Source organism: Oreochromis niloticus, linkage group LG13, assembly GCF_001858045.2.
Source record: "Oreochromis niloticus isolate F11D_XX linkage group LG13, O_niloticus_UMD_NMBU, whole genome shotgun sequence".
In the NCBI taxonomy this organism is placed as follows: Eukaryota; Metazoa; Chordata; class Actinopteri; order Cichliformes; family Cichlidae; genus Oreochromis; species Oreochromis niloticus.
In genome coordinates, this window is record NC_031978.2 from 8,516,575 (window position 1) to 8,544,472 (window position 27,898).

The following is a 27,898-nucleotide window of genomic DNA, read 5'->3' on the forward strand; positions in this document are numbered from 1 at the left end:
GTGTCTGGTCAAGAGTGTCTTGAGTCTTTAGGAGTGTGGTTTCCTTTTGGTCCTGCATTTTCCTCAGTCAGTCACTACTCACCTGTTGCAAATGAGCTCAGGCTTGTCCTCTCACTTGTTGCCTGACTGCTCTGTCTACTGGTGTGTTAGTATTGCTCAGGCTTCCCCTTCTCTTGTTAGGTTCATGTTTTTCACTAGTCTTACCTTGGTTTGTCACCCTGTGCGAAAGATTGCACATCACCTCAGCTTCTCGGACTCTCTGCCTGTCCACTCACCGCCACTTACAGACTCACAGACATGCCCCGTGTTCCCTGGACTTGCCCGCCAGCTCACTTGCCAAGCCTCTAGCACCACTGCATCTCAGCCTTCCACCTCAGGATTCCCCATTTCCCTCCTTGCAATATTCTCTGACTTTTGTAGTGAAATCTGCAAATCTTTACTGAGTGGTGTCCTGCATTAGAGTCCTCAGCTTGGTTAAAGATAACATTAATAGTTTTATTTATTGTATAAATGTTAAAAAAAATCACAAAGAAGTCTTTGTAAGGACTTTGGAAGGGATTGGAACTGGTGCACATGCCATAGACTTTGTCATATTATTTAATATTGATTTTAAAAAGATAGTGAAAATGATACATTCTTATAAATCTCTTAATTTGACTTCTTTTTTTAGTTTCTGATGTTTTGCTAGCTGTGCTTGACAGCAGGGTTTCTATTTGGCCCTTTGGGATCAACTACTTTTTCTTTTATTTCTCATTATGTGATAAATGAAAAGATCTATTATACATGAATTATGAAAATCTCTCATTAACTAAAGTGGCAAAAAATAATTATATTACATTGCTAGTAATCTTCCATTGGTTCTGGCACCTTAAAAAATTTCTTTATGCAGGAAAATATTTGGTGACATCACCTGGAAAACAACTGTGCACGTGTGCTGCATGATACAGGAGAAGACAGACGGGTTATACATACTTGGATCTGAGCACAGGGTCTACTCCCACTGTTGGTTCATCCAGGATGAGAAGCTCTGGATTCTGCAGCAGAGCTGCTCCGAGGGACACCCTTCGCCGCTGACCCCCACTGTAACACAAAAGCAATCAAAGGGCAACAGAGTGAATCTTCTCCCATGATGGTGCTTGTTTTGTAACTGGTAATTGTCCTGGGCTGTGTGCATGCCACTCACTCCACAGGGAGGTGGTGGGAGACAAAGTGACAGAGAACAAAACCTACAGGACAAACCTGCCTGACAGCACAGAGGTACACAACAGCATCTGAGGGACGGATGTTGGGAAGAAGGCACATTTTCACACATTAACCTGATTTTATTTATGTTGTCTAAAAGTAAAAAAACATTTTCTACCACACCACAGATAAGTAGGTTTATCTTACATTTTATTTAAGAGACAAGAAAGCGTAATATTCATCAAAAAACAATCATGGAGACATATGGTGCATAGTATGCTGATTCATACCAGAAGTATTGTTCATGTGTGGAGTGGACAGTTTCAGCAGCTTGTCAGTTACATAAGCCTGCAGCAGAACAAGCCGAGGTTAGAAGGGCAACCGCCTGTTGCAAAATCTTTACCAACTTTACCATGAATATTAAATGAGCTTCTAATGAAAACTGGTGTTAGGGCCTCTTGGGCAACAGAAGGCTCTTTATATTGAACCAGGCTTGTGAGATGGTGATTACTCTTATAAAAGGGCCATAAAGTAATCTGCCACTTGCATTGATCTGCAGGTCCTTTAGCAATTATATCTCTTATAGTTAGAATAATTAGTAACATTTCTAAAAATAAATTAAACCAAAGAGTCAGCTCAATTATTTCCAGAGGTTTTACAGCTTATGCAAACTAAGCTTCTGAGGGTAGAAAGGAGGATACTATTCTTTTATTTTTTGGTTTACATCCCAGCATAAAAAAAACAAGAACAGGAGTTATTGCCATAGATTGGAAAAACAGGAACTCAGAAAGGCAAATGTCATCTCAAGAATGAGGCTTTTTGCTCTCGTTTTTTTTGACATGCAAAGGATGAAACTGTGATTAGATAACAACAAGCAAACAGAGCTGCAGCTGGCTCCATACTAGTCATAAAGACTCTGCAGATATGATCACTTGTTAACAAAAAATACATGCTGCATGTTTCAAAGTGAGGTGCTCAGCTGTAGTGGTGCTCAGACTTTTGGTCTGGATGGTGATGCAAGCAGGGGTGAGGCTGAATGCAGAACGACAACTTCTGACTAATCAGAAATTCTTTCGTGCTTACATGAAGCTCTTTACTTTGGAGCACATATTATATATTAGGCACATAAGATTGAAAAAGACAAACTTTGATGTCTTTACAGTGAAAAAAGGGACTTTGTCGCAGTCTATAAACACCCGGGGAGACTGGAATATGCAGGCAATGTTACATAATATTCAGGACTCTAGGGGCCTTTGCTTTGATGGCTACACAAAAGCATGCAAACCAGTGTTGCCAGATCGTCTACTTTTGGTTTGAATTTGTGAGTAAAAATAGTTTGGGAGGCTTGTGGAACTTTCCCTTGATGAAAAACACAGAAGAAAAATGCTAAAGTTTATACAAGAGCTACAAACTGCTCCAAAGTATTTTATCAAGCTAAATTCTCATTGCTTTAACTGTGGTTCTAAATTTGAGTAATCTAACAGGTCTACTTCATTATATACTTAAACTTGAAAATTGTTGACAGATTTGATTTGATCTTTATTAAAAAGAACCATCTGGAAAGTCATTTGTTCATACTATTTTGAAGCATATGGCGCATTCAAAAAACCGTGTCATGTGATTGGATGACCCATGTCTCTATCAGTGTCTGTCTACTATCTGTTACACAACCAATCCTATCAGCAAAACACTACATGGAGAAAGCACAAATTAGGGAAAACAAGCTGCCGTCTGAGAGGCTTTAAAAACTAACAAGCAGTCAGTGTAGCTAGCTATATAGTTAGCATGTCAGTAGACAGTTCTTTATGTTGTTGTGAGAAAATCTCTGCAAAAAGACACTTGTGGTAAATCACTTAAAAAACACCTTTAAATCCAAATCAAACAAAGAAGTCGGAGCTGCTTGAAAAATAGCAAAAAATAGCAGTTAGGATATCTTGCTAGTATAGTTCGCACGTTGACAGATGACCCATTTATCTTCAATTACATTGAAGATTCAGCCATAGCTGTGGAGTAACCGGACAACAGTTCCTCAAACAACCCAAACTGAAAGTTTTTAAGACCTACTTCAAAAAATGATTGGATTTGGACAAAATATCTAACTGTTGAGGTTTTGTAGACACTTTACAAGTAATCAGGCGACATTCATTTTTCCGCCATTTTGGATGTGTGGCAATCATGGTGACAATGTAGGGTCAAGTGAATAAGGACCTGGTCACGCATGCTTAGAGACTGATCTGTGACCAATTGGCAATGACATTTGTATGGGGGAAATATGAGTATTTTGACTGGTTGCTGAATGTTGATGGCAGTTGCTTGGAAAATGATTGCTAAAGCCCAGTCACAAAGGCTGACAGACTGGTCAGTGACCCACTGACAACTATGAGTATTCCCTGACCAGCTGGCAAAAGATTCCATGTCATTACTTATAACTGGCTGTATTTTAGATGAAAGTGAAACACTCTCCAGCAACTCTCACACTGTAGTGAAAAGTGTGATTAAAAAAAATAATTTTCCTTCAAAGTAAAAGTTGCACCTTGAAACATGTTGGCAATGACACAAAGGCACTACTTTTACTATGAAGACAAATCTTCTCAGTTTCCTGTTTCCGTTGTACTATTTCAAGTTTTATTACCGCTTGGCTAGATGTTACTGAGTATATCCAGACAAACTTGAATAATTACAGGCAACCGAGGCAATCTGCTAGCAACCAAAGCAGTTTTGTACAGCACCTTCTTTGCAACTGATTTTATCCAGTGACAGCCAGCAACCTCCAGCAACCACTGCCAACCAGTCAGGGAATAAACATTTTTTACTACCAACCAGTATGCCAGACAACTTTTGAGCAATGTGAGCATTATGTCATGGAGAAACTGCAATATGCTAACTGCATCCAGTAAAATCAATAGCACAAGGAGGATAGAATGCGCCTAAGAAGAAAACCAAGCTGCAGTCTATGGCGCTTAAAAACCTAGCAGTTCCTTAGTCTACCAAACCATCTAGTTGGTGTCAGTGGCTGATTATTGCTCCATCTGTCCATCTGTCTTCTGTCACAGCTAAACTGTGTCTATGGCTGCTACCTGACTGGCCAGGAGCTCCTTAAACAACAACAGTTACATTTGTGGATCTGGTATAAGAGTACAGTTTTAAACATGGCAAGATAAGATTATCTCATGACTGTGATCAAGAATCCAGCTGCCTTGCAAGGTAAGATTTGATTGGGTATCTTGGCATCAGTCAAACCTCGCACCACTAATGGAAAGTGATAATCAAGGGAATATAATGTATTGTACATCTGCCCTTGAGTTTCACCTGCTGCTTTATCAGAAAAGTCATAATGTTTTACTGAGCCTGGGTTTACAGCCTGTGGTATAAATACAGATTTCAGATTAAGGGTTTAAAGTCTTCACACAGACATCTGGAAAAGTGCAAAAGTGCTACCCTTCATAAAATGGCTGTATCTAGGGAAATACCGCATGAGGTCACATCTCCCTGCATCAAATTTAACATCCATGAACCACATCACTGTTTGCACAAAAAACACTTTCAATATTAGTATACGCTTTTATGATGATCACTCTTACAACTTTAACCTTACAGGGTAAGATCAGCTTTTACTCATTGGATTTTGAAATCATTCTATCTGGTCAACTGCTGCATCATATGTGGTTTTTACCTAAGATTTCGGACCAGGCTGGTCTTCTGAGGTAGATCCAGGAAGTCAATGAGAAAGTTCATGCGTGCCTGGGTTTCCTTAGATGTCAGGCCATGAATTCGGCCAAAGAAGGTCAGAGTGTCGCTAATGGTGAACTCATTGTACAACGCCAATTCCTGTGCAGCACAAAAGCAAAAAATGAAACTCATATTTGGTGCTCTGATTGAGTCACAAACACCAACATTTTCAGCACACCTCAGGACAAATACTGCACCAGTGGATGTAAATCTATTACATGTACAAAGTTAGCATCTGTTTTACTCTTACTGCTTTGACTTTGTGTTTTCTTGCTGTTTTCTTGCTTAAAGCTGGGATATTTTTTTAATAATACTTTTTGTTGAAGGATTAAAGTCGTACATAACAGCAGATATACATTTTTTATGCAACAGCAACTTCAAGAAAGCAGTATATATCAGTAGTTTAAAGATGCATCTGTCCGCATTGCTGTAACAGAAAACATTTAAGGTGTCACATTCCTCCCACTCTGGGTTGCAGATTACTTCCTGCATGGATGAATCCAATGGTCAGGGTTACACACAAGACGACAAATACTATGCTGTGTTATCTACTTCATCAGATACCTGATGACAGTAATGGGGCTCACTCAGGTACAGGTGGCTCACTGCACCAAAGGCCAAATTACAGAAGCCCCAGAGCAAGGCTTCATACAATCTTTATGGCTTTAAAGCAGCTGATGTGGATGTTGGGGTGATAATTTTCTGGACAGAACACACAAGCTTAAACCTTCTGCGGATAAATGGCTGCAAGGACTTTGATTGTAGGTTTACAGGCTATTTAAGAACAACTAAATGATAGAGAATAAATAAAACCAGAGAGGGTTGCCTTTGTGTCACTTCAACAAATTTGCTGCGTTATTCAAATATGGTAAGGATCTTTGGGCACATGAGTATTTCGAAAAATTAAAACAAGAGCAAAAGCACACATTTTAATGTGAATATATACCATGTGGTGTTTACCTGTGGCATGTATCCGACTTTCTTCCCCGGAATATCGTGGCCAGGAAACGCAGGCGGCTTCCCCAGCACAGTGATGTGACCTCGTGAGATCTTCAGAGTTCCCACAATGCATTTGAGAAGTGTGGTCTTCCCACATCCACTGGGCCCCAAAAGGCCATAACTGTAAAACACAATCACAAAAATTTCAGATAAAACTTAAAGCGTCTCTTAAAGTGTGATCCTGCAGAGGGAAACACTGGCACAGTACAAAAGTATGTGACTAGGGAATGCTGCTCTTTACCCCACAAATACAGTATTGCAGCCTTTCTGGTTATTGAGTTAACTGAAAGGAAACTAGTTCACCATTCTAGAAAAAAGGTGTTCCTAGAATCTAATCTGAGACAGATATTTCCTTTTAGGCGTTTCAGTCTAATATCAGCCTCTGAAGACGCTGAGACACTAATGCTGCTAAGTGTTAAAAAATTCAAATTGCAATGGCTTCCTGACTGTTTTCATACATAATATCAACTTACAACTTATGTCTGCTGAGTGTAAAGTTGCTTTCATGTACAATAATTTTGGGATAAATCAAAAATTTTATTTTTTCAGATGTAGGCTACAAATGGTCTCACATACATCACACAGAGTTTGCACTGCACTCTGTTATCATATGCACTTTCATCAGGTAGGTCTAGAAATACTGATGGCTAAAGAGCGTGCTTTAAATGGCTTAATTAGCTGGACGGGAGACAGGCCAATGACAGTTCAGCACATTTCTAGTTTGAGTTTGAAAAACTTGATAAAAGACTATATTAAGTTAAAGTGCCTATACTTATTCCACAATCAATGAGATACTTATCCTTGGGTTTAAAACAATGAACAATAACATAATGGAACAAAAGTTATATTCCAAGAAACTTGTTCTTTTTCTTTTGTTGCCATGAACACACAATAAACATACACAGTTATCACTGTAGCACAGTTACAAAAATATGGAAGAAATCAATGCACAGTGGGGGTTTTGTAACACTCGTTCTGTCTGCATGTTTTACTGGTTTATCACATTCATGTTTTACATATTTCCAGCCAGCAAGAAACATGAGAAACCTTCTAGAATTTGACAGGTTGTTCGTTTGACTTTATGTTTTCTTACATACTTTGTGTGCACATGAAAGCATTGTTACATATTTCTAGGTCAATGTTTTTGGTTGTCCCATTCTATGTCGTCAAGGATGCAGATTCATATAAGAGGAAAATGAATGTAAATCATCTATAAGAAACTGACAACGGAACGAACTAACAGACAGCGACACGAGAAACAAAATGTGTGCACTTAGAGCTGAACTGTCACTGACACATCAGGTTGAAAGTTTCTTTGCAGTGTCATCCTAAGCTCTCCTTCCCCTGTGGGATAGTGGAATTTTCCCATTAAGGCTTTATTGAGAAACAATGTAGATGTTTAAAAGATAAACCAGAATATCCTGCAGGAAATTAAGGTTGTGACAGCTAATCAGTCAGTAGATGCATGACAAAAGTGAAGGCAAGATGAGAAGCTTGAGTTGGGCCCCAACACCTAACCCAGAAATGTCAGCACTGTTTGCAGGTTAAGCATTTATCTGCTCACCAAGAAGAAAAAAAAGGGTCAAATATTTGTCGCTGTTAGTCCTACAGGAAGTAAAACACCTTCAGCTTTTCACTATTAGTCAGTATTTACATTTTGAGTTTTACACTTGACTTTTGTTATGAAAATTTATAGTCTTGTCCAGTTAAAACGCTCTAAATTAACAGGCTGCGTTGGTTTTATCTACTCACATTTGTCCCTGTGGCACAGCCAGGTTCAGGTTGTTGAGGACCTTCAGTTTGCCGTATGATCGGCACACATCTCGACACCGGATCGCAAAGTCTTCCTGTCCAGCCGGCAGAGGCGCCTCCAGATCAGCCTTCATTTTTGCCTCTTTCAGCTGGAAGAGAGAATATTTTGTTAAACACCAACATTCCCGATGCAAGTCTAAAAACATGCTCAGTATTGGCACACTTAACAGGACAACAATGATGTCTCGTAAGACGCGTTACCTGCTGTAGTCTATATAGATATTGAGACCTGCATAAACCTCCCAAATATCTTTAAATAATATTTTCTTTAGTGGAGAATGTGTAGCTTGCTGCTTTTGTATTCCTCCAATAAGGAAGGATTTATAGCAGGAAATATGATAGTGAAATAATGTCAAATATGCTGCAGTTAATCTGTAGTTATAGTCAACCTTTCGCAACGTTTATGCAATGGCACACAAAGTCTTTTATTGTGTTAAACACAGAGCGTCCATGAACTGAACCTAAAGTAAATGTTTTAACTTACTGCATTTTGTGTCTGTACATGAAGTGAAGGTTTTGGTGTGGTGAAGGCTATTACTGAAATACAAAGAGGAAGTAGTATAACTGTCTAGTCTTCCTCTTTCTACAAATAATTGAAGAAAACATGCCGCAGCCATTTGTAAAAACAAAATCAAAAGTTTCCTACAACAGATTTCTGTGGCCACATTTTAATTTCTAACATGTTTTCCTATTTGTTGATTAAGTGCTTCGAATTAAATGCATCCATCATTAAATATTCACAACAGGAAGGAAGAGCCGACCACTTAATTTGCCACAAATTTTACATGTGCTTCACTTAAACAGCTAACATAACATGTTGATGTAATTCTCTCCAGAACCTCAGTTAACCAATACTTACACATATTTAACACTTATAGACCCAGAAATAACTGTTCTGGTTATTGAGTTTAGATGATGTTCCCATACTGTACCGTGCTATTTTATGCTTTTCAAAAATAGAAATTTCAACTTGTTAAAAATAAAAGCATAATTTTGTGTATCCTAGCCATCTCTATATATAAAATATCCATCATTACTGTTAAAGTAACAACATTTGACTCCTGAATGAGTTTTAGTCCCCTGGAGAAGGTTGTAGCTCCTTCAGCAGGAGACGCAAAGTTGGATTTGAAAGACTTTAGTGCAAGAAGCTGAAAATACAAACTGTTATTTTTCATAAGCCAGTCACCAAACAATTGAAAGAGGCAGAGAATGCAGGCAGGAAGAGAAAGTTGTCTGCCTTTTCATCCAAAAGCCAAATACAAATCTCACTTCTGACCAAACAACACACAGAAACAGCCAAGCATACTCTCATGTTCCTGTTAATTTCTCTGCATCACTACGAAGCTGCAGCAGACAAAGTATGTGGGTCGTAAAACAATCCTGTGTCCAGTAATCTCTAATAACAGCGTTCTTTCACGGGTTTCCACCAAACTCCCTCCTTTAATCCAGAATCTCTCATTTTCCAGCAAGGAGATTAGAGAGACTGCAGTGAGTAATCTGCTGCATTTGGTTAGCCTCACCTTTGGCACTTTAGCCTACATTTGCAGACATGTCACCCTGATTCTGTGTGACAACTGTGACCTCTTCAGATGACACACTGATTTAAAATACAAACAAACGCTGACTATCCTTCACTGAATATGAGAAAGGCCTGGAAAAACGACAACGCTAACCTCATCTAGAGGAGAGCAAACCGATCGATGGAGCAAAAACTCACCATTGGACACGATGTAGAGAAAAAAGGAGATGTGGAAGGGATGAAGAGCACCTGAGGAGTGAGGCCAAAGACTGAAGTCAACAGGTAAAGAGCATTTGAACATCAGATGACACAAACATCTCATCCGCATGAATGCAAAGTGGAAGAACAGGTTCAGTTCGAGAGACAGCAACTGAAGAAGGCATGAAGAACAGAGCAGGAGCACACACACACACACACACACACACACACACACACACACTTCTGCACAGCCTTTATTAGGTGCTATAACCTCAGTAGCTGTTCATAAGCATAAATATATATTCTGATGTCCCCAAAATAATACTTGGGAATATAATAAACAAACTGATGACTTATTTTAAGACCGTGATTTTTTCCTCCCACCCAAGCACAGGTTTTTTTTTTTGTAGCAATCCCACCCTTCCACCCATCTGTCCAGATGGACAGACCTATACTTGATGAAAACACCACATTGCGTCCCTGTAGCCTCTTGTACACTGTGATAATGACCTCGATCAGCCCAGCAGAAGCTCTCTTTTCATTCATAACCGGCTCTGCTCTGTTGATCAGGAAGAATTTCCTACCTTGCCTGCCAAGTTGTTGCCAATTCGCGTCACTACCAAGTGGAAGAAAACAGGCTTGAGGGCCGTATTTAAATCTCTCCGAATTCAGGAAGACACATTTGACAATAAAAATTGTCAAAGAGAAGTCAACGAGGGGCTATTTATAAGCCGAGCCTTCTGCAGCCGACCAGCTGCTGCGCTTTCACTTCTCCCTTTCACGCAGGACGTGAGCGCTGCAGCAGCGCTTCGATGCAGCGCCGCTCTCTGCCCCCTTCTGAAAGATAACCCTCATCCACCCTCCCTGCTTTACGGGGAAAAATGGAGCTCTGTCCTGAAATGTGACACAAAATGAAAAAAGAAATCCCATCTCCGTCTCTGCAGCGGCGCACCAAGGCCTGCGGTCGAGGGACCACCTCGATCCTGGAGGCTTCCCGCGAAAAGACCGCGATCCAAACTACCTGAAAAGCATCTTACCCGCACCTCCATCTCTGTGCTGTTTGCAGGTCCACGCGTGGCATCATTCCTACCGGCAGCCTCCGCGGCCATGGCAGCAGGGAGGACAGCCGGACCGGCTGGGTCTCTGTAGGAGACAGAGAATGAGGAGGGAGAGAGGGGGAGAGGGAGAGAGATAGATGATGAGCTGTGGGAATTTTTAGATTTAAGTCGGGCGATCTGTTTGATCTGCTTTCAGCGATTCCACAGATGCACAGAAATGCAGTTTGGAGAGTATTTTCCGATCTATTTGCCCAGAAATTGGTGCCAACTTTAGCTGATGCGGAGCTGCAGAGATGCACTAACCTGTAAGCAGCTGCAGGGGCTCGATTAATATTATATTTTTCTAAGAAATAAAAGAATTCACCAGGTTGCTAATATCATTTCATTTGGCATTTCTAACATTCACTGCTGCTGCAAAAGCAAAGGAAGTGAAACTGACCGATGCTTCTTGTCATGATGTCGTTCCACAAATAACCGCTAGGTGGAAGCACAAAAACAAGAGACCTTTAGCTCAAACGGGGACAAGCAGGCGTTTGATCACTGATTAATGAAACTGAATGTGACACAGACACATAAATGACTGTTACGGAAGGAAGAAGGGAAATTTCCCCTGGCTCTTATGTTTTTGTTTCTGGTAGTAGCACAAACTTTGTGTTTTATACAGTTTAGTTTCTAATTCCAGTTTTTATTTTCATTATATTTTCCCATGTATCCATAATGTAGTGACAAACAACATTAAGCACTTTATAAGTTAAGGATAGACAAGCAGAAGCCCACACACTGTGATCAGCTCTGAACATTAATATCACCAATCAGGATTTGGACCAGAAGCTAATATCGAGCCCTCCACTGCACAAATTATCAAGAAGGAGGATAAACACTGTAAATTCAGACTCATGTGAAATGCTTCTGATTATGGTTATGATTTTTCTTCATTGCATCTTCATTAAAATACATGCAAAATCAAATGGAAATAAAAACAGTTTGAAACATAAAATTTGTGCTGCTGTTTAAAAATTTCTCCCTGATTGAACATTAGAGAATGAATCAATGACTGTGAAATGTCATCTCCCCTCATAGCTGTTTCCACAAATAATGAATTTTTAAAAACACACCAATTTGTTCCTACATTTCAAGGAACCATGAACAAAATGCTTCTCAGCGCTGACAGCGCCGCAAGGCTGGATGTTGGCGCAGCGGCCCTATGGCGTTATTTCGGCCCCCTTTGTGCAGAAAATTGCATGTTCTTCTTTCACTGTGTCTTTGACTGAGGCACTGGTTTATATTTGGAGTTGATCACTGGGTGCTACACAGTGGCTGCCTGCTACTCCTAATACATATGATGGGTTTAATGCAATTGAGACAACTTTATCCTTCTCTAAAGAAAGACCTCAGCATTGAAATCATTTAAAAATGAGATTTAGATTCAGCTCCTTCTCCATGTTAGTGTCTTATATATCATAAAATTATACGGAAATGTTTAATGACAGCTAAGAAAAAATGTTGTGGCTCGTTTAAAAAGAGTGGAGGGGACTACGAGTTCAGGACATGAAACCAGACGACTGACACTGTGTACAGATTGTGAAGCGTGCTATTCTACACTTCGACAGCACTGGTTTAAATAAACTGTTCCCTGCTAAGGGAACACTTGATCATCGCAGTATAACACAAAGTCAGTTAAACCTCTATGCTATCACCAGTGTTCTCTTCACACTGAGCCTCTGTGAGTCTGGACAGTTTAGAGAGGCTGTGCCAAATGTTAAGATGCCTGTAACTTCATCTGTCATGAGAGCAGGGCAACAGTGGCAGACCTACCAGTTCTGTTTTTTCTCTGGCAAATGCCAGTCAAGCTGGAAGGCACTGGTCTTTGAGCACAGGTCCCACTAAAGGGCAGTCAGCCCTTACGTGGCCCTCCTGGATTCTGTTTGGCCAAACACATGCACATTAATAGCCTGCTGGAGGTCATTTTGCAGGATTCTGGCAGTGCTCTTCTTGTTCTTTTTTGCTGGGCTGACACCTTTCAATGTTCCTGTCCATCTCTTCATGTAACAGCCCACCTCCTGGTTTATTCTCCACACTCTTGTACTGTGCTGGGAGACACATCAAATCTTGTTTGTGATGGCAGGCCTGGATGTGTTTAATTTAGGAAAAACTGAATAAGCTGCTGCAAGCATCTAATGAAAAGCAAAAGCAGAGCAAAATTAGTCAGGAATGATGAAGGGAGAGCAACAATCTCTTGCCATCAATTGCAAAACCATTTGTCTTGTTTTGCCTCTCCAGTGTACGCATTGTCATTTTCTTTTGCACCAAAGCAGGTGTAAAGCATTCAAAATGGTTTGTGCTTCCTAACTGGACAGACTATGTAAACACATCCTGATTTAAAAATAAACAGGATAAATAGGATTCTTGAGTTATGTTTTTATGTAATGTACAATTTTTCAGTGTAACTTCAAACCATGTTTTGTTTCAGTTGTCAGCATGCAAGTGTCATCAATGTGTGACCCTGCATAAGGCAGGAAGGCCCTCGAGAAAAAAATGTTGCCCAACCCTGGACTACAGGCACGAGTAATGCATTGAATAGAGATATATGTAGGATATTTGGGTGTTGTTACTGCTGCAATAATAGGAACTAATAACTTGTTAAGGGGTGTTTCAATAGTGCAGGGGTTTATGTACTTGGCTAACAAACAAAAGGTCCCCAGTTTGATCCTGGGAGGAGACACAAATCCTTTGGAAGATATGATGGGACCTGATTATTCAAGACTTTGTACGTTAGGAGAAGGACTTCAAATTCAATGATAGATTTAACAGTGAACCACTAAAGATAAACTAATCTTCTTCTTTCAGATACTCCCGCTAGGGGTCGCCAAAGCTGCATTTCTACCTAACCCTAGCTGTCATACATTCAGGAGGCCCTGCTTCCCTACATCCATGAATCTTCTCTGTGATCTTTTTCATTTCCTCGTGCCTTCTGGCTCCATCTTCAAAATCCCTTTTTCAAAATATCCACTATCTCTCCTCTGCACATGTCCAAGCTATCTCAGCCTTGCCTCTAGCTTTGTGTCCAAAATGCTCAACCTGAGCTGTTCCTCTGATATACTCATTTCTAATCTTGTTTCTGTCTCTCTGTCACAAAAGAAGAAAATCTAGTATAGAAGAAACATGATCTATCTTTCTTAACCCTGTCAGTTTCACTGTCGCTGCATCACTGAAGCTATAGTGCATCGATTTGCTTAGCGTGTAATGCCTTTAAATATCCACAAAGGGGCAGGGTGGACCAATTTAACTAAACAACAGTCGGTCTAACGATCAGAGATGGGGGTTGAATAGAGAGAGAGCATACAGAAAGGACGGAGGGGGTTGCAAAAGTCAATGAACAGAGGATTGTCCACTTCATTCAGTGAAAAGCAATTATGTCCCAGGCTCACAAGTGAGCAGAAACAGGTCCATTTGTAGCTATTTTTAACTCCCTGACGCTTCTGAGCCCTACAGTATTGTTTAATCATTCCAAAGTATTGAGTGTGCCCACTTTGGCCAATTAGGCCAAAACCCCCAGTCTGTGTCACAGTCAAACTGGATAAACGACACGCGAGCGCAGTCTCATAAACTAACCGCTTATTTAAACCAGCTAAAAGTCGTGTCCTGGATTTTTATCCCAACCTAGAAACCCCCCAAAGAATCCAAACAATGCGTTGTCTAATTGGGTGAAGGGTTGAGGGAAATCTGTCTGATTAGCCTTCTCCAACAGACGGGGATTAAGCTTTTGGTCTGTAATTATTATAAAGCATACGTCAGCAGACATCCACCCATTTCAGTGGAGCAGAGGGATCCTGCGAGGTGACTGTGCTATCTGTCAGGCCAAGTCAGACGCGAGGACCCAAGAATAGGAGCAGTACTGGAGCAGGAACAGGAATATCCTCCTGAGTCAGTGCCACGACGCTGACAAACCACGCTCCCCGGCAGAGCTGCCTCTGCTCCGATAATCAGCATCCTATGCTATTCTGCTCAAGATGGCGGTGCAGGCAGCGGAGAAGGACGGAGTAGTGAGTATTTTGAAGGTTTTCGGGGAACCGAGCGGGGGCTACGTGTGTTGGTATTTATTTTCTGTGCATGGGGGGCCTGTTGGTTGCGATTTAAGCGCACCGTTAGGTCGATTATCCGGCGCTTATTGTAAATGCGGAGCGCCGTGCGCAGCGCATTCAGAGCGCAGGGCGACTCCTCTTTCATCTGTGGCCGGGAGGAAATGGGGAAATCCAATACGTTGTGGTGAAATGTACCGGCGGTGTGTGCTCCTCTAGGCCGCCCAGCCAGTGCGCATTTCCATCGTAGTGCAAGATGGTGCCAAATGTGGGGCTCATTTATAATAACTCATGGCTCCCGGCAGGAACGCCGATAACAACATGACAGGTCTGCTGCCACCTCGTCATTGTTGTTGCACGCCGCGTACGAGGCCACACTCTTGTGCATGTATTGAATGACAGGCCTGCAGCCTCTTTAACCTCAGCCATGCAAGTTTTATATCCTACCTGACATAGCGATAAATGATACTTTGCATCCTGTGTCTTTTGTCACTGGTGTTGAAGAATGTGGAAGAAGACCACCTGAATGACTCGCTGGGGAACCCCGGCCTCATCTCACCTGACAAGGAGGATTTATCACGCCTCCTGGTATGAAATATTTGAACGATTTCCTGAGTGTCCTTGTTTGATGCTCGCTCCTGGCTGTGCGTAATAAATTCAATGTGTGCAATGCGTAGACGGTGCCATTCAGCGGGCGCATCCGGGGCGGCATGCGGCCGGGGAAGAAGATAATAGTGATGGGCATCGTGGACCTGGAGCCAGACAGGTAACATAACACCTCACAAAGGCATGCAAGCACACACCGTTTATCTGGAGCCGTGTTTTTATCTCTGCATATTTAAAACATTCTGATTTACGTCTGCACAGTACACATTCTCTGCTAAAGGATGTTAGAGATAGGATTTTTTTGGTTTTGTTCTGAGGCTAGTCAGACTTGCACATCCACTCGAGGCCACTCGAGTAATGCGTAGGCAGCCAGAAAGAATAGTGGCTCCTTAAGTATGCAGAGACAGGGCGTTCCCTCACCAGCAGGGAGAATAAGGGGGGAATTTTTTTTTTTTTTTTTTTTTTTTTTTTTAAAAAGAGAGAAATCCAGTGAAGCAGATTTGTTTGGGTGTGTCCTTACCCTACATGGAAACTTGTGTCAAACTTGGAAGAAACCTCTCTATGACCTCATCTTGTTTAGAGCCTGCTGCTGGCAGGATTTTCCATGCCAAAGTTCATGTGAATGTCCCAACAGACAGAGCAGCTCCAAGGCCTAAACACACTGTCTTTCTTTGTTGCGTCTCATTACTTAGAAACTTGGTGCCTGCAACTGTGACCATAAACTTACACCAAGACGCATAACTGTGCAGTAGCAGGGGAGGGTGGATAAACAGAACTAGCATCAGGGATTATGCATAATTAACTCACAATTGGTGAGAATTGTTCTTACGCAGCAGAATTATGCATCTGATTTATCCCAGATTATCTGATGTGTGCTTTACCACTGCATCCTGCATGACTACCCGATGCCCCGTTTCTTTCATACCCTCAGCTTTGATGTCAGCCTGACCTGCGGACGTGATTCAGAGAAAGGGGAGCCTCCATTTGATGTGGCCCTGAAACTCACGGCTCGTTTCACTGACCGTCAGTTCCTTCGCAGCGCTCGGGTTTCTGGGAAATGGACAGAGGAGGAGGCGTCCACCGCCTATTTTCCCTTCATCCCTGATCAGCCTTTTAGGGTAAAAAATCCCTTTTCTCACATCAAATAATTCTGGGAAATCCCCAGCAGTCGACTGTAGTAGAGATATTTTCAGAATTGGTTATAATGTGAGATTATCTTTGCAGCATGATAATAGAACACAAACGGGAAATGTTGTCCATGCTTCATCATATTGTAATGTAAATACAGCCTGTAGCCCATGTAGTGGCCTGTTTATTGCGTTAGGGCCCAGATCAGCTGTTGTGATGTGCTGAATGAGTTGGAGTGGAAGGGTGGAGGGGGTTGAGCAGCAGGGCATATGCATGATGAGTAATCTCATAACACCCGAGGACTTGTTAGCTCTTTAATGTCATATTCTGCTCCAATAAGTCTGAATGTGCACATGAATAACACACATGGTGTACGGCTAAAAATATACGATAGTGGCAATGAAGCGAAGAACAAAGCATGAAGTTTCTCGAGATGTTTTCGGGACACTGAATGAAGTTGATCTTTCTCCCATGTAGCCAAAGGTCTGTTTAAAGTGCCAAGGTCACGACACCCACACGTCACCATGAAATGCACCATAACATTTGCTGCAGTGTTGGCAGCTCTGTGAAATCCATATAGAGGTTATACTTGAGGAGCTGGAGGATAAAAGATGGCAAATGCCCAAAGCAACTGGGTCAGAAATTTGTGTACTTGTAACCATCTCTGTTGCGTAATGTCTCGAAATGTTCAGGGCTCTAGTGCATATGTGCAAATTTAGTAAAAATTTACTTTGGCACTGATTGCTGGAGCTATTTTTATTTATCTTACATAGTGATTGTGACGTGATCTGCTTGAGAAGGAGGTCCAAAGTCTCTTACAGGTGTGCACTGCAGCTGAGTTTGGTCCACTGTCAAAACCATTGCATATGATTAATCTCCTTTTCAAACTTAAACAATTTAGTAACCCATTGCTATCCTATTGATGGGGGACATTATAGTCCTGGAAGAGACCACCATCATGATAAGTTTATGGATTTACAGTGATCCTTACTTCTAAGGAGACACAAACAATGGGAGCAAAACTCTTCTAACATCATAACAGAGCCACTGGATCCCCTCATTGCAGGGGTCAAGGGTTTTTGCTTAGTGTGTTTTCCAGTCTGTAATATCTTTAAAACTGAGCTGTCCAGCATTTAACATTTGCTAAATGGATGCATGAGAATTTTTACAAAGAGAAACTTTTTCTGTTTTTTAAGAATGCGTAACATGTATATGCAGACACAACAACTAAAGTTATTTTTAGAATTGAACCCTGCATCTGGTTGTTGAATGTCAGCTCTCTGATAAAGTGTCATTGTTTGTGGTTGCAGCGTGACTGAGCAGGTCGGCACAGTCATGACTCTGTCGAAAGCTGGAGGCTGGAGATTAACTCTGCCATGCAGAATGTTTAAAACAAACTCCCTCCTGAATCCAGGGGCATGTGGAGAGACACATGATGTGCTGCGGTCTCAGAGCAGGATGGCTTGTTTCTGCTGCTTCATCTAAAACGTTCTGCCTTGAGTTGTTTGACGGTTTCTTTTCTTTCTTTTTTTTTTAATTTTCCCCCACTGGTATAAACCACGTGGAGGTGTTTATGCTGTTACATTTTTGTTGTCGGTTTGTTAGGATTCAGTGTGTGCACGTACAAACAAGAGAAGAAAATGAGAGTGAGGCTCAGGTCTAGCCTACTTATTCAATAACGTTTTGGGAACTTTAAATGTTTTAACATCAACTAAAACAGCTGATAGTCATCCTCAGTGTAATGGGTCATTTGGTCTTTCTCCTTACAAGTGGATGTCTTTATCATGCACCTAACCAAGGAAGAAAAAATGACAGATTAGCTTGGGTAAAAGACAGAAAGTTAAGGCACACAACGATGTGTGCCGCTGGTAAAATTTCTGGGCTGCCTTTCCTCATAACAGCCATCCCTCAAGATTTTCTCCATTTAAAGCAATGCATTATCAGGGATTGTAACATCTAGTCCTTTACTGAATCTATTTTGTAATTGTTTACTCTTAATTAAAACTGCACTAATAATATTTTTATACTAACAAGCAGAGAAAGAAATGGTTGTATAAAGTGAGATGTGTCCCTTCAGCTCATGAGGTGACTGTGTGTAACTCTGACACAGCTTTTTCCACCCACCCAATTTCTTCTGCTTATTGTGACTGTAACCGAATGAGTGTGTTCAGTCTCTACTTGTGTCATGAAGTCAAAAGCGGTTAAAGTGCAGTATTTTCTTTCCACCTTTTGCCTAACTGTCTTTTTCTCCATCTCTTTCTTCCTTCTGCAGATTGAGATCCACTGCGAGCACCAGAGGTTCCGGATATTCGTGGATGGACACCAGCTCTTTGACTTTTATCACAAAGTAAAATCTTTGCCCTCTATCGACACAGTACGAATACAAGGAGACCTACAGATCACCAAGCTCGGTTAACTTGCCCTCCGACCAATTCCCGCTCCGCAAGTCGTGTGTGAAGCAAGGACTTGATCACAGATGACCACACACACGTGCGCCTGTTACATCATCATCCATAGCCCATCGTACAGCACTGCATCAGCATAGTAACTGGATCAAAGTTTTTCTGCTTCGCTGTTTCTTCTTCTTCCTCTTCTTTCTGTTGAACCAGGATCTGATGTGATGGTGCTTTGTGGGTGAATGTGTTTGATCCATTTTTCAGGTATTTTTCCCTTGTAGCCCCAGTTTTTAGATCAGGGAACTTGTAGCTTATTTATAGGACATTCCACTTTTATGTCGAATCCTTTAGGGAATTTGAGATGGAAGCAGGTGTGGAGGTTTGAAGAAACCAGTTAAGATAAAAATATCTGACACTTAGCAGCTAAAGTGAAAGTTAAGTGTTGTTCATGGGTAGAGAACAAAATCAAAAACTTAAAGTCAATTCAACTCACTTTGTTTAAACATACAAGCGTCCTCTTAAATCTTTTGCTGACCAAGCAACATGAACAAATGTGCAGTAAAACTCAGACAGGCCAGAGCAGTGTTCCCAAATTAGGCGGATACATGATGCTATGCGAGATGCAACTGGTTTCAATTCAAATATACCTGTATGTATGTGTATATTTTATGCTTCAGTTAGATTGAGCTCAGCACAGCTGGATGTGTAATTATTTCAAAAACTCATCTGAGCACAACACAACGCTGCATAGCGGCCTGTTTTCTCTCTGCTGATGTATATCTAACTCTGCTGGCACTCCTCTGCATCCCTTGGGTTTATTCCAGTTGTCATGGTAACATGTTGCAGCCTCATTGACCTAAATACCCAAAAATGAGGATTATATCATGACAAGATGTAGCATCCCATGCTTAACACAGCGTGTCTGGATAGTTTGCACTTTTTTTTTTTTTTTTTTTTTTTTAAAATTACAGCCACTCTCCTGTAGGTAGACTACGCTATAGAGGCAGTAGAGCTGCAGAGAAATGAATTTAAAAATTGACTTCTGCTCCTTTTTTCTTTTGCAAGCCTCATCAGAGTTGAACACTAAAATAAGATAGAAGTTTTACTCCTTATATGAAGAAGAAACCGTGCTGTCAGAGAGGTCACAGGTTCAGCCGAGTTCAGGTTCAGTCACACATTTTGGAGTCAGGGGTCAGATCCTGGGGGTACTTTGAATGTATAGGGTTGATGTTGTGTGTGGGGTTTTTTTTTTTTTTTTTTTTTTTTTTTTTTTAAAATAGTAGCATAGAAGATATAGTGATGCACACATTGATTTCTCAATGTCACAGTTTTTGGTGGTATGGCTGGTGCTGTTTTAGTCCATTATAGGTCTTGTGTGTCTCATGGCTTTTTAAAAAAAGAGAACAGTTTTCCTGAATCATTCCTCATCGGCATCTTGCCCACACTGATGCAGTCTCATCCTTTCCTAGTGCTGCAGGCTGTGTTTTAGAAGTCTAACTAACACAAATGTCTGGTCTCTTATGCATTGTTGTCTTTATGACAGTTTCCTTCACTGGGGCAGAGAGCAAGTTCTAAAACACATATACAAATAGAGGAGATCTTCAAGTTAAACCCACAAGTATTGTGTGTATTAAATCTTAAGGTGCTCTGTTTACACTCTTCCAGTATCAACATTGACTATGCGTTATGAGATTTTTCTCATTCTCTAGAAAGATGTAAAAACTCACTGCAGACATTAAAAGGTACTGTTTTTTTTCTGTTTATGCATTTGTGTTTTTTGGCACAACTTCACCTATTTCTAATATGCATGTAGGAGAAGGAAAAGTCTGAAGAAGACAAAGCTCTTGCAAAAAGATGGCCAGATTTGTTCTAGACAAATGGCTTAGGGCGGCAATAAAGTTTCTCTTTGTTGCTGAAGTTTTGACCTGTTTAAAGGGTTTTATAAGAAAAATGATTTAAATTTAAGTTATGTTTATGGGTCAGTTATAAGCCTGAACATATTTGCCAAGTTGTGAAAAATCCCTTTTGTGTGTAATTAAAATTGTATTTATTAATGTTGGTAAATGTCTATTACGAGTCCCACTTTTAAAAATGTTAATAAATCATTAAAGTTTCCTGGGTTTATAAAGATGCATTAAAGCTAAAATTATAAACATTGATAAGCTGTTCATGAATAATAGATACACTCTGGTGCAGATGCCCTGCAGCTGTTTCCCAGACAAAAAAAAAAAAAACAAGGCACGTATCATTTCACATGAAGGGTTAGCCAAGGGGGTTTTTCACAACTCTGAAATGTTTCCTGAAACTGCTCATAAATGTGATTTGTAATACATTTATAACACATAAGGGGGTGTAACAGAAACCAAAGTCATGATACAAATAATACATTTTGAAGGTCTTTCAGGTACAGAAGTATCATGCATCACAATAATGGAAAAATGGAATGGCGTACGCTGTTTTTCTACAATTATTATAATGTCAGAAATCAAACTATTCAATAGAAATTCACAGAATAAATGATCACAACTTGTAAATGTTGGAAAGCGGCGCTGCTGGTTCTGTTTGACAGTAAAACCTAAACCAGGTTTCATGAGCCTGTTTGACACTGAAGAAGTGAACAGCAGTTGTCTGCACAAAACTGCTCAGACATTTTGACATTTTCACCCTCACACATTCTGTGTTTATCATAAGCCAATGATGGTTTTCGGATCAATTTTTTGCTGCTGTAAAATTGGAGTAAGCCATGAATGAGGCTTCCTTTATGGGCAAACTCTAAGTAAACCTCTTCATTACCTGTGGGCAGCATTTGTCAAAATGCAGAAAGGCTGCTTTCTATACATGCATGAGTATTTACTGGTTCCTTTGACATAGCAATAACATCGCTGCTCCTACAGCTGACTCTAAGCTTCTTTTTGCCTGGTTGGTCAGACAGCGTCTTCCTGAGTTCCTCGTTTTCCCCAAATTTATTCTGGACACAAATGAGCGTGGTACTGAGAATTGGACTGAGATGGATAGGTGTGTGTGAATCATTCTTACTTCAGTATTACAAGGGCAAATGTGTCCAGATAACATGTAATTAATCTGATTGGGCATGTTGTTGGATGCTATTTTTATTCTGGTGACCATATTTCACAGCAGTTTACTGTAATAATGTTGATATAGTCCATGGAAGTATGTTTGAGTGATGTAAAAACAAGATGTGTGTTGAAGGGTGATACAGGTTCATGTTTTGGGTCTTCAGTTGACTGTGTTGACAGCAGCAGGAGGTACGGGGGAGGGAGAGGAACAATTCAAGACTTCCTGTGCTCATTCCAGGGAGCTCTTTATGTGTGTGCTGAGCTGAGCTGGGAGTCTGTTTGGCTCAGCATAGTGTACACTTGAACTCTGCCATTAGCAAATTGTTTCTGGAACTGCTGTGTTTTTTTCCCAGCTGAGCGCAGTTTGTTTTCCTCTAGGTTTTTAGATGTGGTGCAGGTACAGGATAAAACCTTGTGGGGTACTTACCTATTTTGTACTGTTGCACTTTAAAAAAGAAAATTGCAAAACCACAGCGAGAAGAAAACAGTTGAAGCATTTTTACTGTTAAATATGCAGGTCCCTTTTTCTGATCTCCTAATGATCCCACATCTTTTGAAGAACAACCTTGGGAAATCATAACTTATTGCTCTTTGTAACTCTTATTTTATTTTCTCTGCAACACTTTAAAAATGTAACTGAAAAGCTGAATGTCATTTTCTGGCTGATTGTAATCTAATGATAATACCCAGGTGGAATCACTGTTCACAATCACCCCAGTTATTTAGGACCTGCCCTTTTATACCCATTCAGTTGTGAAGTAAATCTTTACACTCTTCCTACCTTTAAAATCCAGCACGTCTGATGTAAGAGGAGTGTTTGTTTGGTTTTTTTTACCCATGTCTGTCTGTTTGTTACCCTGCTTTCAGACTTTGGATGTACGTGGACTCAGGGTTTTTATTTTTGAAGAAAACACATGAAAGCATTTGTTGTGCATGTAAGCTAGTACCTGGCAATTTGGAAAGAAGACAGATTGAAGTACCAACTATGTATTGCCAGTTTCTGTTTCAGTCAAGCACGCGGTTTTATTTCTTTTTGCCATCTATCCACTGTGTGTTCTTTTGGGCTGTATTGTTTTTTTTGGCCTAGTGCATATACATCTACATACATATATATATATATATATATATCTATCTACATACACATATATATATATATATATATGTATGTGTGTGTATGTATATATATGTAAAAGTTAAACTTGAGTGTGGACTCGAGTATTGAATTAAAATCATTTCCCCGTGAGTTTCACCAGGTTAAAGAGCGGTTTTCTAAAAGGTGCTAAAATGACTTCATCGTGTTCATTGAGTAGAAGTAGGCTGATGTGTTTCTGATGTGTTTGTGCGGTTGATCATGTTACCATTTGTATTTATTACACCATAACCAGCAGCTTTGTGCGTGGTAAAGATATCCTGACTGTATAGCTAACGTTTTGCTGTTTATATGAAGGCACGTTGAAAAGTTGAGTCTTTTATAATAATGAAAGTGTTTTCTTTGGCTCTGGGTTCTGATGTGTACAATTATTACAAATTGTATGAAAAAGAGTATTGTCTTAAACTGCAACCTTCCCCATTTCCAGATGCTTTTCTTTTAACTGCACAACAGTTTCCTGTCATTGTTTTCAAGGATGTACTGAGTCTGAGGATCACTCGCGTGCCGGCTGTAGTAACTTTGATCTCCCTGATAGTCTTTCATCTCACGAAGCATCATGTTGGCTGTTTGATCTGCTTAAAACAGGAGCACTTGTAATTACCACATGATGTCACATTCCCGAAATAAATAGAGTTGACTGTAAACTTTGTGAGAATGTGCACACGGCCAGTGTTTAGATGAACACAATACATGCTCCAAATGTTTTTCTCCCTCTATGCTTTTGTAAAAACAGCTCCTTTGCAAACTATTAAACTTCTTAAGTTGAGCTTTTTTTTGTGGTCACTATTTTTGTGTTAAATAATTTAAGGTTATAGATGCATATCGATAAGTAGATTGATGATATATATTCGTCTCCTGTCTTTGTGTTTAGACCTGTCTTTCTCTTTCCCCTCACTCCAAAACCTGTTATGGCAGATAGATGTCTTCCTCTGGTTTTGCTTGAGGTCTCTTTCTGTTAAAAGGGAATTCTTCCTCCCTGCTCCTCCTCTAAAACATTCTCCTTGAGTCTGAGTTTGGTGGTTTCAAGGAGAACAGTACTTGTCTGACTGCATTGTGCCTAGTGTAAAGTTTGGTGGAGGGGGGATTATGGTGTGGGGTTGTTTCTCAGGCGATGGGCTCGGCCCCTTAGATCCAGCGAAAGGAACTCTTAATGCTTCAGCATACCAGGTCATTTTGGATAATTTCATGATCCCAACTTTGTGGGAACAGTTGTGTGAAGACCCCTTCCTGTTTCAATATGACTGCGTACCAGTCATGGATGAGCAAGTTTGGTGTGGAAAAATCTGATCAGCCGGCACGGAGTCTTGACCTCAATCGAACCAATTGCCTTTGGGATGAATTAGAGTGGAGACTGTGAGCCAGGCCTTCTCATCCAACATCAGTGACTGACCTCACAAATTCTGATACACTCGTAAACTTTTTGGAAAGCCTTCCCAGAAGAGTTGAAGTTGTTATAGCTACAGTTCATATGTATGTGAAGTGAATACGAGGTCATCTTGGCCACGTCTACATGTCAAGATGCATTCACTGCAGTTTCACTTCATATTTTTCACATCATATATTTTAAATTTACACTAGGATATGTATGTTCATAATGGAATTCTCCCAATGAGTCAGAAATGCAAGAACAAAAACAGACAATCAACAGATAATTTGGTATATTTCTATTCCTGATCCTTAATAAATAAAAAAACAGATTCTTTCATGTTTAAGAGGAGCACCTGAATTCTCAGAAGAAATGATTCTTCCTCTTTCATCTCACAGCAGGAGAAGAGTCCCAACTCAGAGGCTCAGCAGAGGCAAGATCAGTTATTTCTGCACATGAAAGAGGGAGAAGAGGAGCTCACATTAATGCTGGGTCCTTTCCCTCCAGCACAAAATCTTTATACTGAAACAGAAGGACTTACCATCTGTCAGGCTCCTTCATCAGACTGCTCTGCTTCTGCACATGTAAATAAAGAATAAGAAGATGAAGGCATGCCACGGAGCCTCCAGTCAGGTCGCTGCTGTCTCTGAAGAGTACTTGGCAGCATGTGCAACATCCATGAAGAGTATCTAATCATTTACAATCTCACACTGAGATAAACTTCTGCTGTGTTTGCTGTGCTTGTTTTAAAGAGGACGTTGACCTCGTAATACATGCGAACATGACAAAACATTCAGGCACAGACATAAGTGTTTGATCTGAGTGTGCCCCTGTGTGTTCATCAGAGAATCCATACAGGAGAGAAACTGCACTGTTGCCTCACTTGATGCAAATGTTTCAGCAGCAGAACAGCAGCAATTCAAGATATTACCTGAGATATTGTAGAGATAAAAAAGTAAACAGCTCATTTATGATCCACTGTGCACAGGTCAAATGAGAAGAGAGATCATGTCTTCAGCTCGGTGTGCCAGGGAGCCAAGGGTGCCTGCTTCTTCTGACAACCGACCTTATTGTGCTCAGTTTTTTAATTAATGCTAATGGTGAATATTTCTTCCTATCTACTGCATGTTTTTCAGTTATGATAAAACAGCTCAACAGCTCACATTCTTTCCTTTGCGACTATCTACAGTGACCAGCAGAGGTTTAGCAGTCTTTCAGTCACTAAGTCCCCAGGGCTGAGGGCTCAATTAAAAAAGGTCTGGACCACAACCATGGTTCAGCACCTCAGTAATGTATGTTACAGGGGGATTCTGGAGGGGAAAAGAGCTCCACCTAGAAAGAACCATTTGCGGTTGTGCATTCAGTCTATTCCTGAAACCTGCAGAGCTCAGCATTTTTCTGAATCCTGTTTTCTGCCTCACACATCCATCGCCTCCCTCCTTTTCTGCACCTTGCAGATTTTTTTTAGCAGTTTTGCTCAGAGCTGAGGGTGAAGTTGCACTGTGATGATAACTGACCTAAGTTAGAGGAAGAGACAACAGTGTTTCTAGCTTGCAGTACCCTTAGCTAGCAGACCTTGTGATATTCATATCACTGATGCACAACTTGTGCATTCTTTCCATCAGTGATTAAAAAGTTTTCACCCACTTTTCCGTGAAGCACTTTTGATGTTGTTGGATATTTTTAGGCTGCTTTGCAGAAGATGCAGCATTTTTAATATCCACCTACAGAGTTTTCAAGTCAGGTCACTCCAAAATATCCTGCTTGTGTTCCTTAAAGTAGATCATGGTGCATTTTTTAAAATTTGCAAAATCACACACAACGTACTCAATTGAAAACTGATACAGTTTTGTGTTTCGTTTAAATCACAGATGCTACATTAGACATGGTTATTTGTTCTGTCTCTTAACCATTTAAAAAAAATATGGGACATATTTTTCCAACAGAATTTAGAAGATGGCATTGTGAATTTTGATTCCTGTGCATGTAGCAGCTGTCTTTGGAGAAACTGTTAATTCACTTCACTGGGTTGTGTTGATATGGTTTTAAGGAAATGCTTGAGACTTGAGATAAAAATTGATCCATATATTTAAGAGGTGCTGTTCATGTTTTTAAGACCTAAATTGCACTGGTTAAACTATTTTTTCATGTTTCTTCATGACATAATTATGTCAAAAGGACATCTACTCATCCATCTATCCATATCTGGCTGCTTATCTGGGTTTGGGTTGCAGGGACAGAAGGTCCAAGCAGAAACATAAAGACCTTACTCGCATCTCTTTCTTCCAGCTGTGTGTAAATGAAGTGGAAAAAATATAATTACCCAGAGGAGATGGAGAGATTCACTCACAGGTTACAGAGAAGCAGGTGGATCAAAACATCAATCCGTACATGGGAGTCTGTACTTTAAACAGTGTTGAAAGGAAAAATCTTAAATTACATCACTGACAACACGGCTGATGTATTGAAGTGATGCTTCTTTTTCTTCATTATAACACTGAAGCCTCTATGAAGCTGAAACAGTAACCAAGGGGAGAAAAGTCTCATTTGTGTAAAAATTTAGGAATGAACTCTTTACAAAAGCTCAAACAAGTTATTTCATTACATGTGCCTTGGGATGTCTGATACTCAGCACTGCATAACTGAACTGTATTGAAAGTGAACATTCCCACGGGATTTAACACATTTTGCATAAAATACAAGCTGCATCAGAAAAACAATGCAATTTTAAATGTATCCAGTTTAAAGTTCAATAATTTTCCGCTTCATTGTCAGGACATAAAATATCCCAAATGACCTCACCTAATGACTCACCCACTCCATCCTCCCCTCTTCTTTCTCCTTCTCACAATTACCTCCTATAAGGTCTGTGTGTAAGGAAAATAGGGAATATTGTGGCAGTGAAGTTGTAACATGTACTCATGCCAAGTAGCAGTTTATGAAGAAATAAAATTAATCCTGAGTAGAACTGAGTTTAGCTTATCAGTCCGAGCCTCCAAACCAGTCTCAGTTTTTCATGTGACCCACTGGAAAAATGAATAGTCCACCCTGGTATGGCTTGCAGACAGTGAATATTTGTTATTAATCTTGTACACTGTATAAATGCCTCACATTTTAATCAGGCTTCCTGTAGAAACAAGATGCTGCTGCGTCTCTGCTCACCACGGAGAGGCAGAGGTTGAGGTTGTGTGTGAGAAACCTCGGCCTTATTACACAATCCATATTACTATGAATTACTAGGCTAACAATTACACCAAACTGCCAGGCTTGAGACCATCTGAAAAGTAAAATGAGCAGCTTACCCAACCCAACCCAAGTTAAATAGTATCACACAAGTAGCTCATTTTACTTTTGCTCTCCCACCTTATTTAATCAACCAGCCACAGTGTGGAGCTGACATTCCAATCAAGCTTAATCAAACAATTAAGCTCTCTCTTTCATAAATATAAATAATTGCTGCTAGCTGTGATGTTTAAGCTAATAGTGAAGAATGAACTTCTTTTAATGGTGTGTTTTATTAATTTTATTTAATAACTTGTGACCTTTGAGTCCCTTCATTGCAAAATCAAGAATTATGGTCAATGACCTAAATGTATGTA

General features: G+C 40.3%; 2 protein-coding genes across 10 annotated transcripts in view; one reads left to right on the plus strand and one right to left on the minus strand.

Annotated features, from left to right (window-relative positions):
* The window catches only part of LOC100709572 (ABC transporter G family member 20), a 40,038-nt gene extending 24,877 nt beyond the window's left edge, over positions 1-15,161 (minus strand). The window contains exons 1-7 of one of the 9 annotated variants that reach the window (XM_025897783.1): positions 15,024-15,161; positions 10,477-10,582; positions 9,440-9,490; positions 7,663-7,811; positions 5,872-6,031; positions 4,856-5,010; positions 973-1,080 (exon numbers count right to left, since the gene is read on the minus strand). In XM_025897783.1, coding sequence (XP_025753568.1) covers positions 973-1,080; positions 4,856-5,010; positions 5,872-6,031; positions 7,663-7,811; positions 9,440-9,490; positions 10,477-10,582; positions 15,024-15,130 — 836 coding nt within the window. In that variant the 5' untranslated portion in view covers positions 15,131-15,161. The other 8 variants (XM_025897786.1, XM_025897785.1, XM_025897784.1 and 5 more) reach the window with 8 other exon arrangements.
* On the plus strand, positions 14,073-19,661 carry lgalslb (lectin, galactoside-binding-like b). Its single transcript, XM_013268462.3, has 5 exons — positions 14,073-14,540; positions 15,081-15,164; positions 15,254-15,342; positions 16,114-16,300; positions 18,583-19,661. Exons 1-5 carry the CDS (start codon positions 14,508-14,510, stop codon positions 18,724-18,726), a joined length of 537 nt encoding a protein of 178 aa, XP_013123916.1. The 5' UTR covers positions 14,073-14,507; the 3' UTR covers positions 18,727-19,661.
* Positions 19,662-27,898: the final 8,237 nt, after the last annotated feature.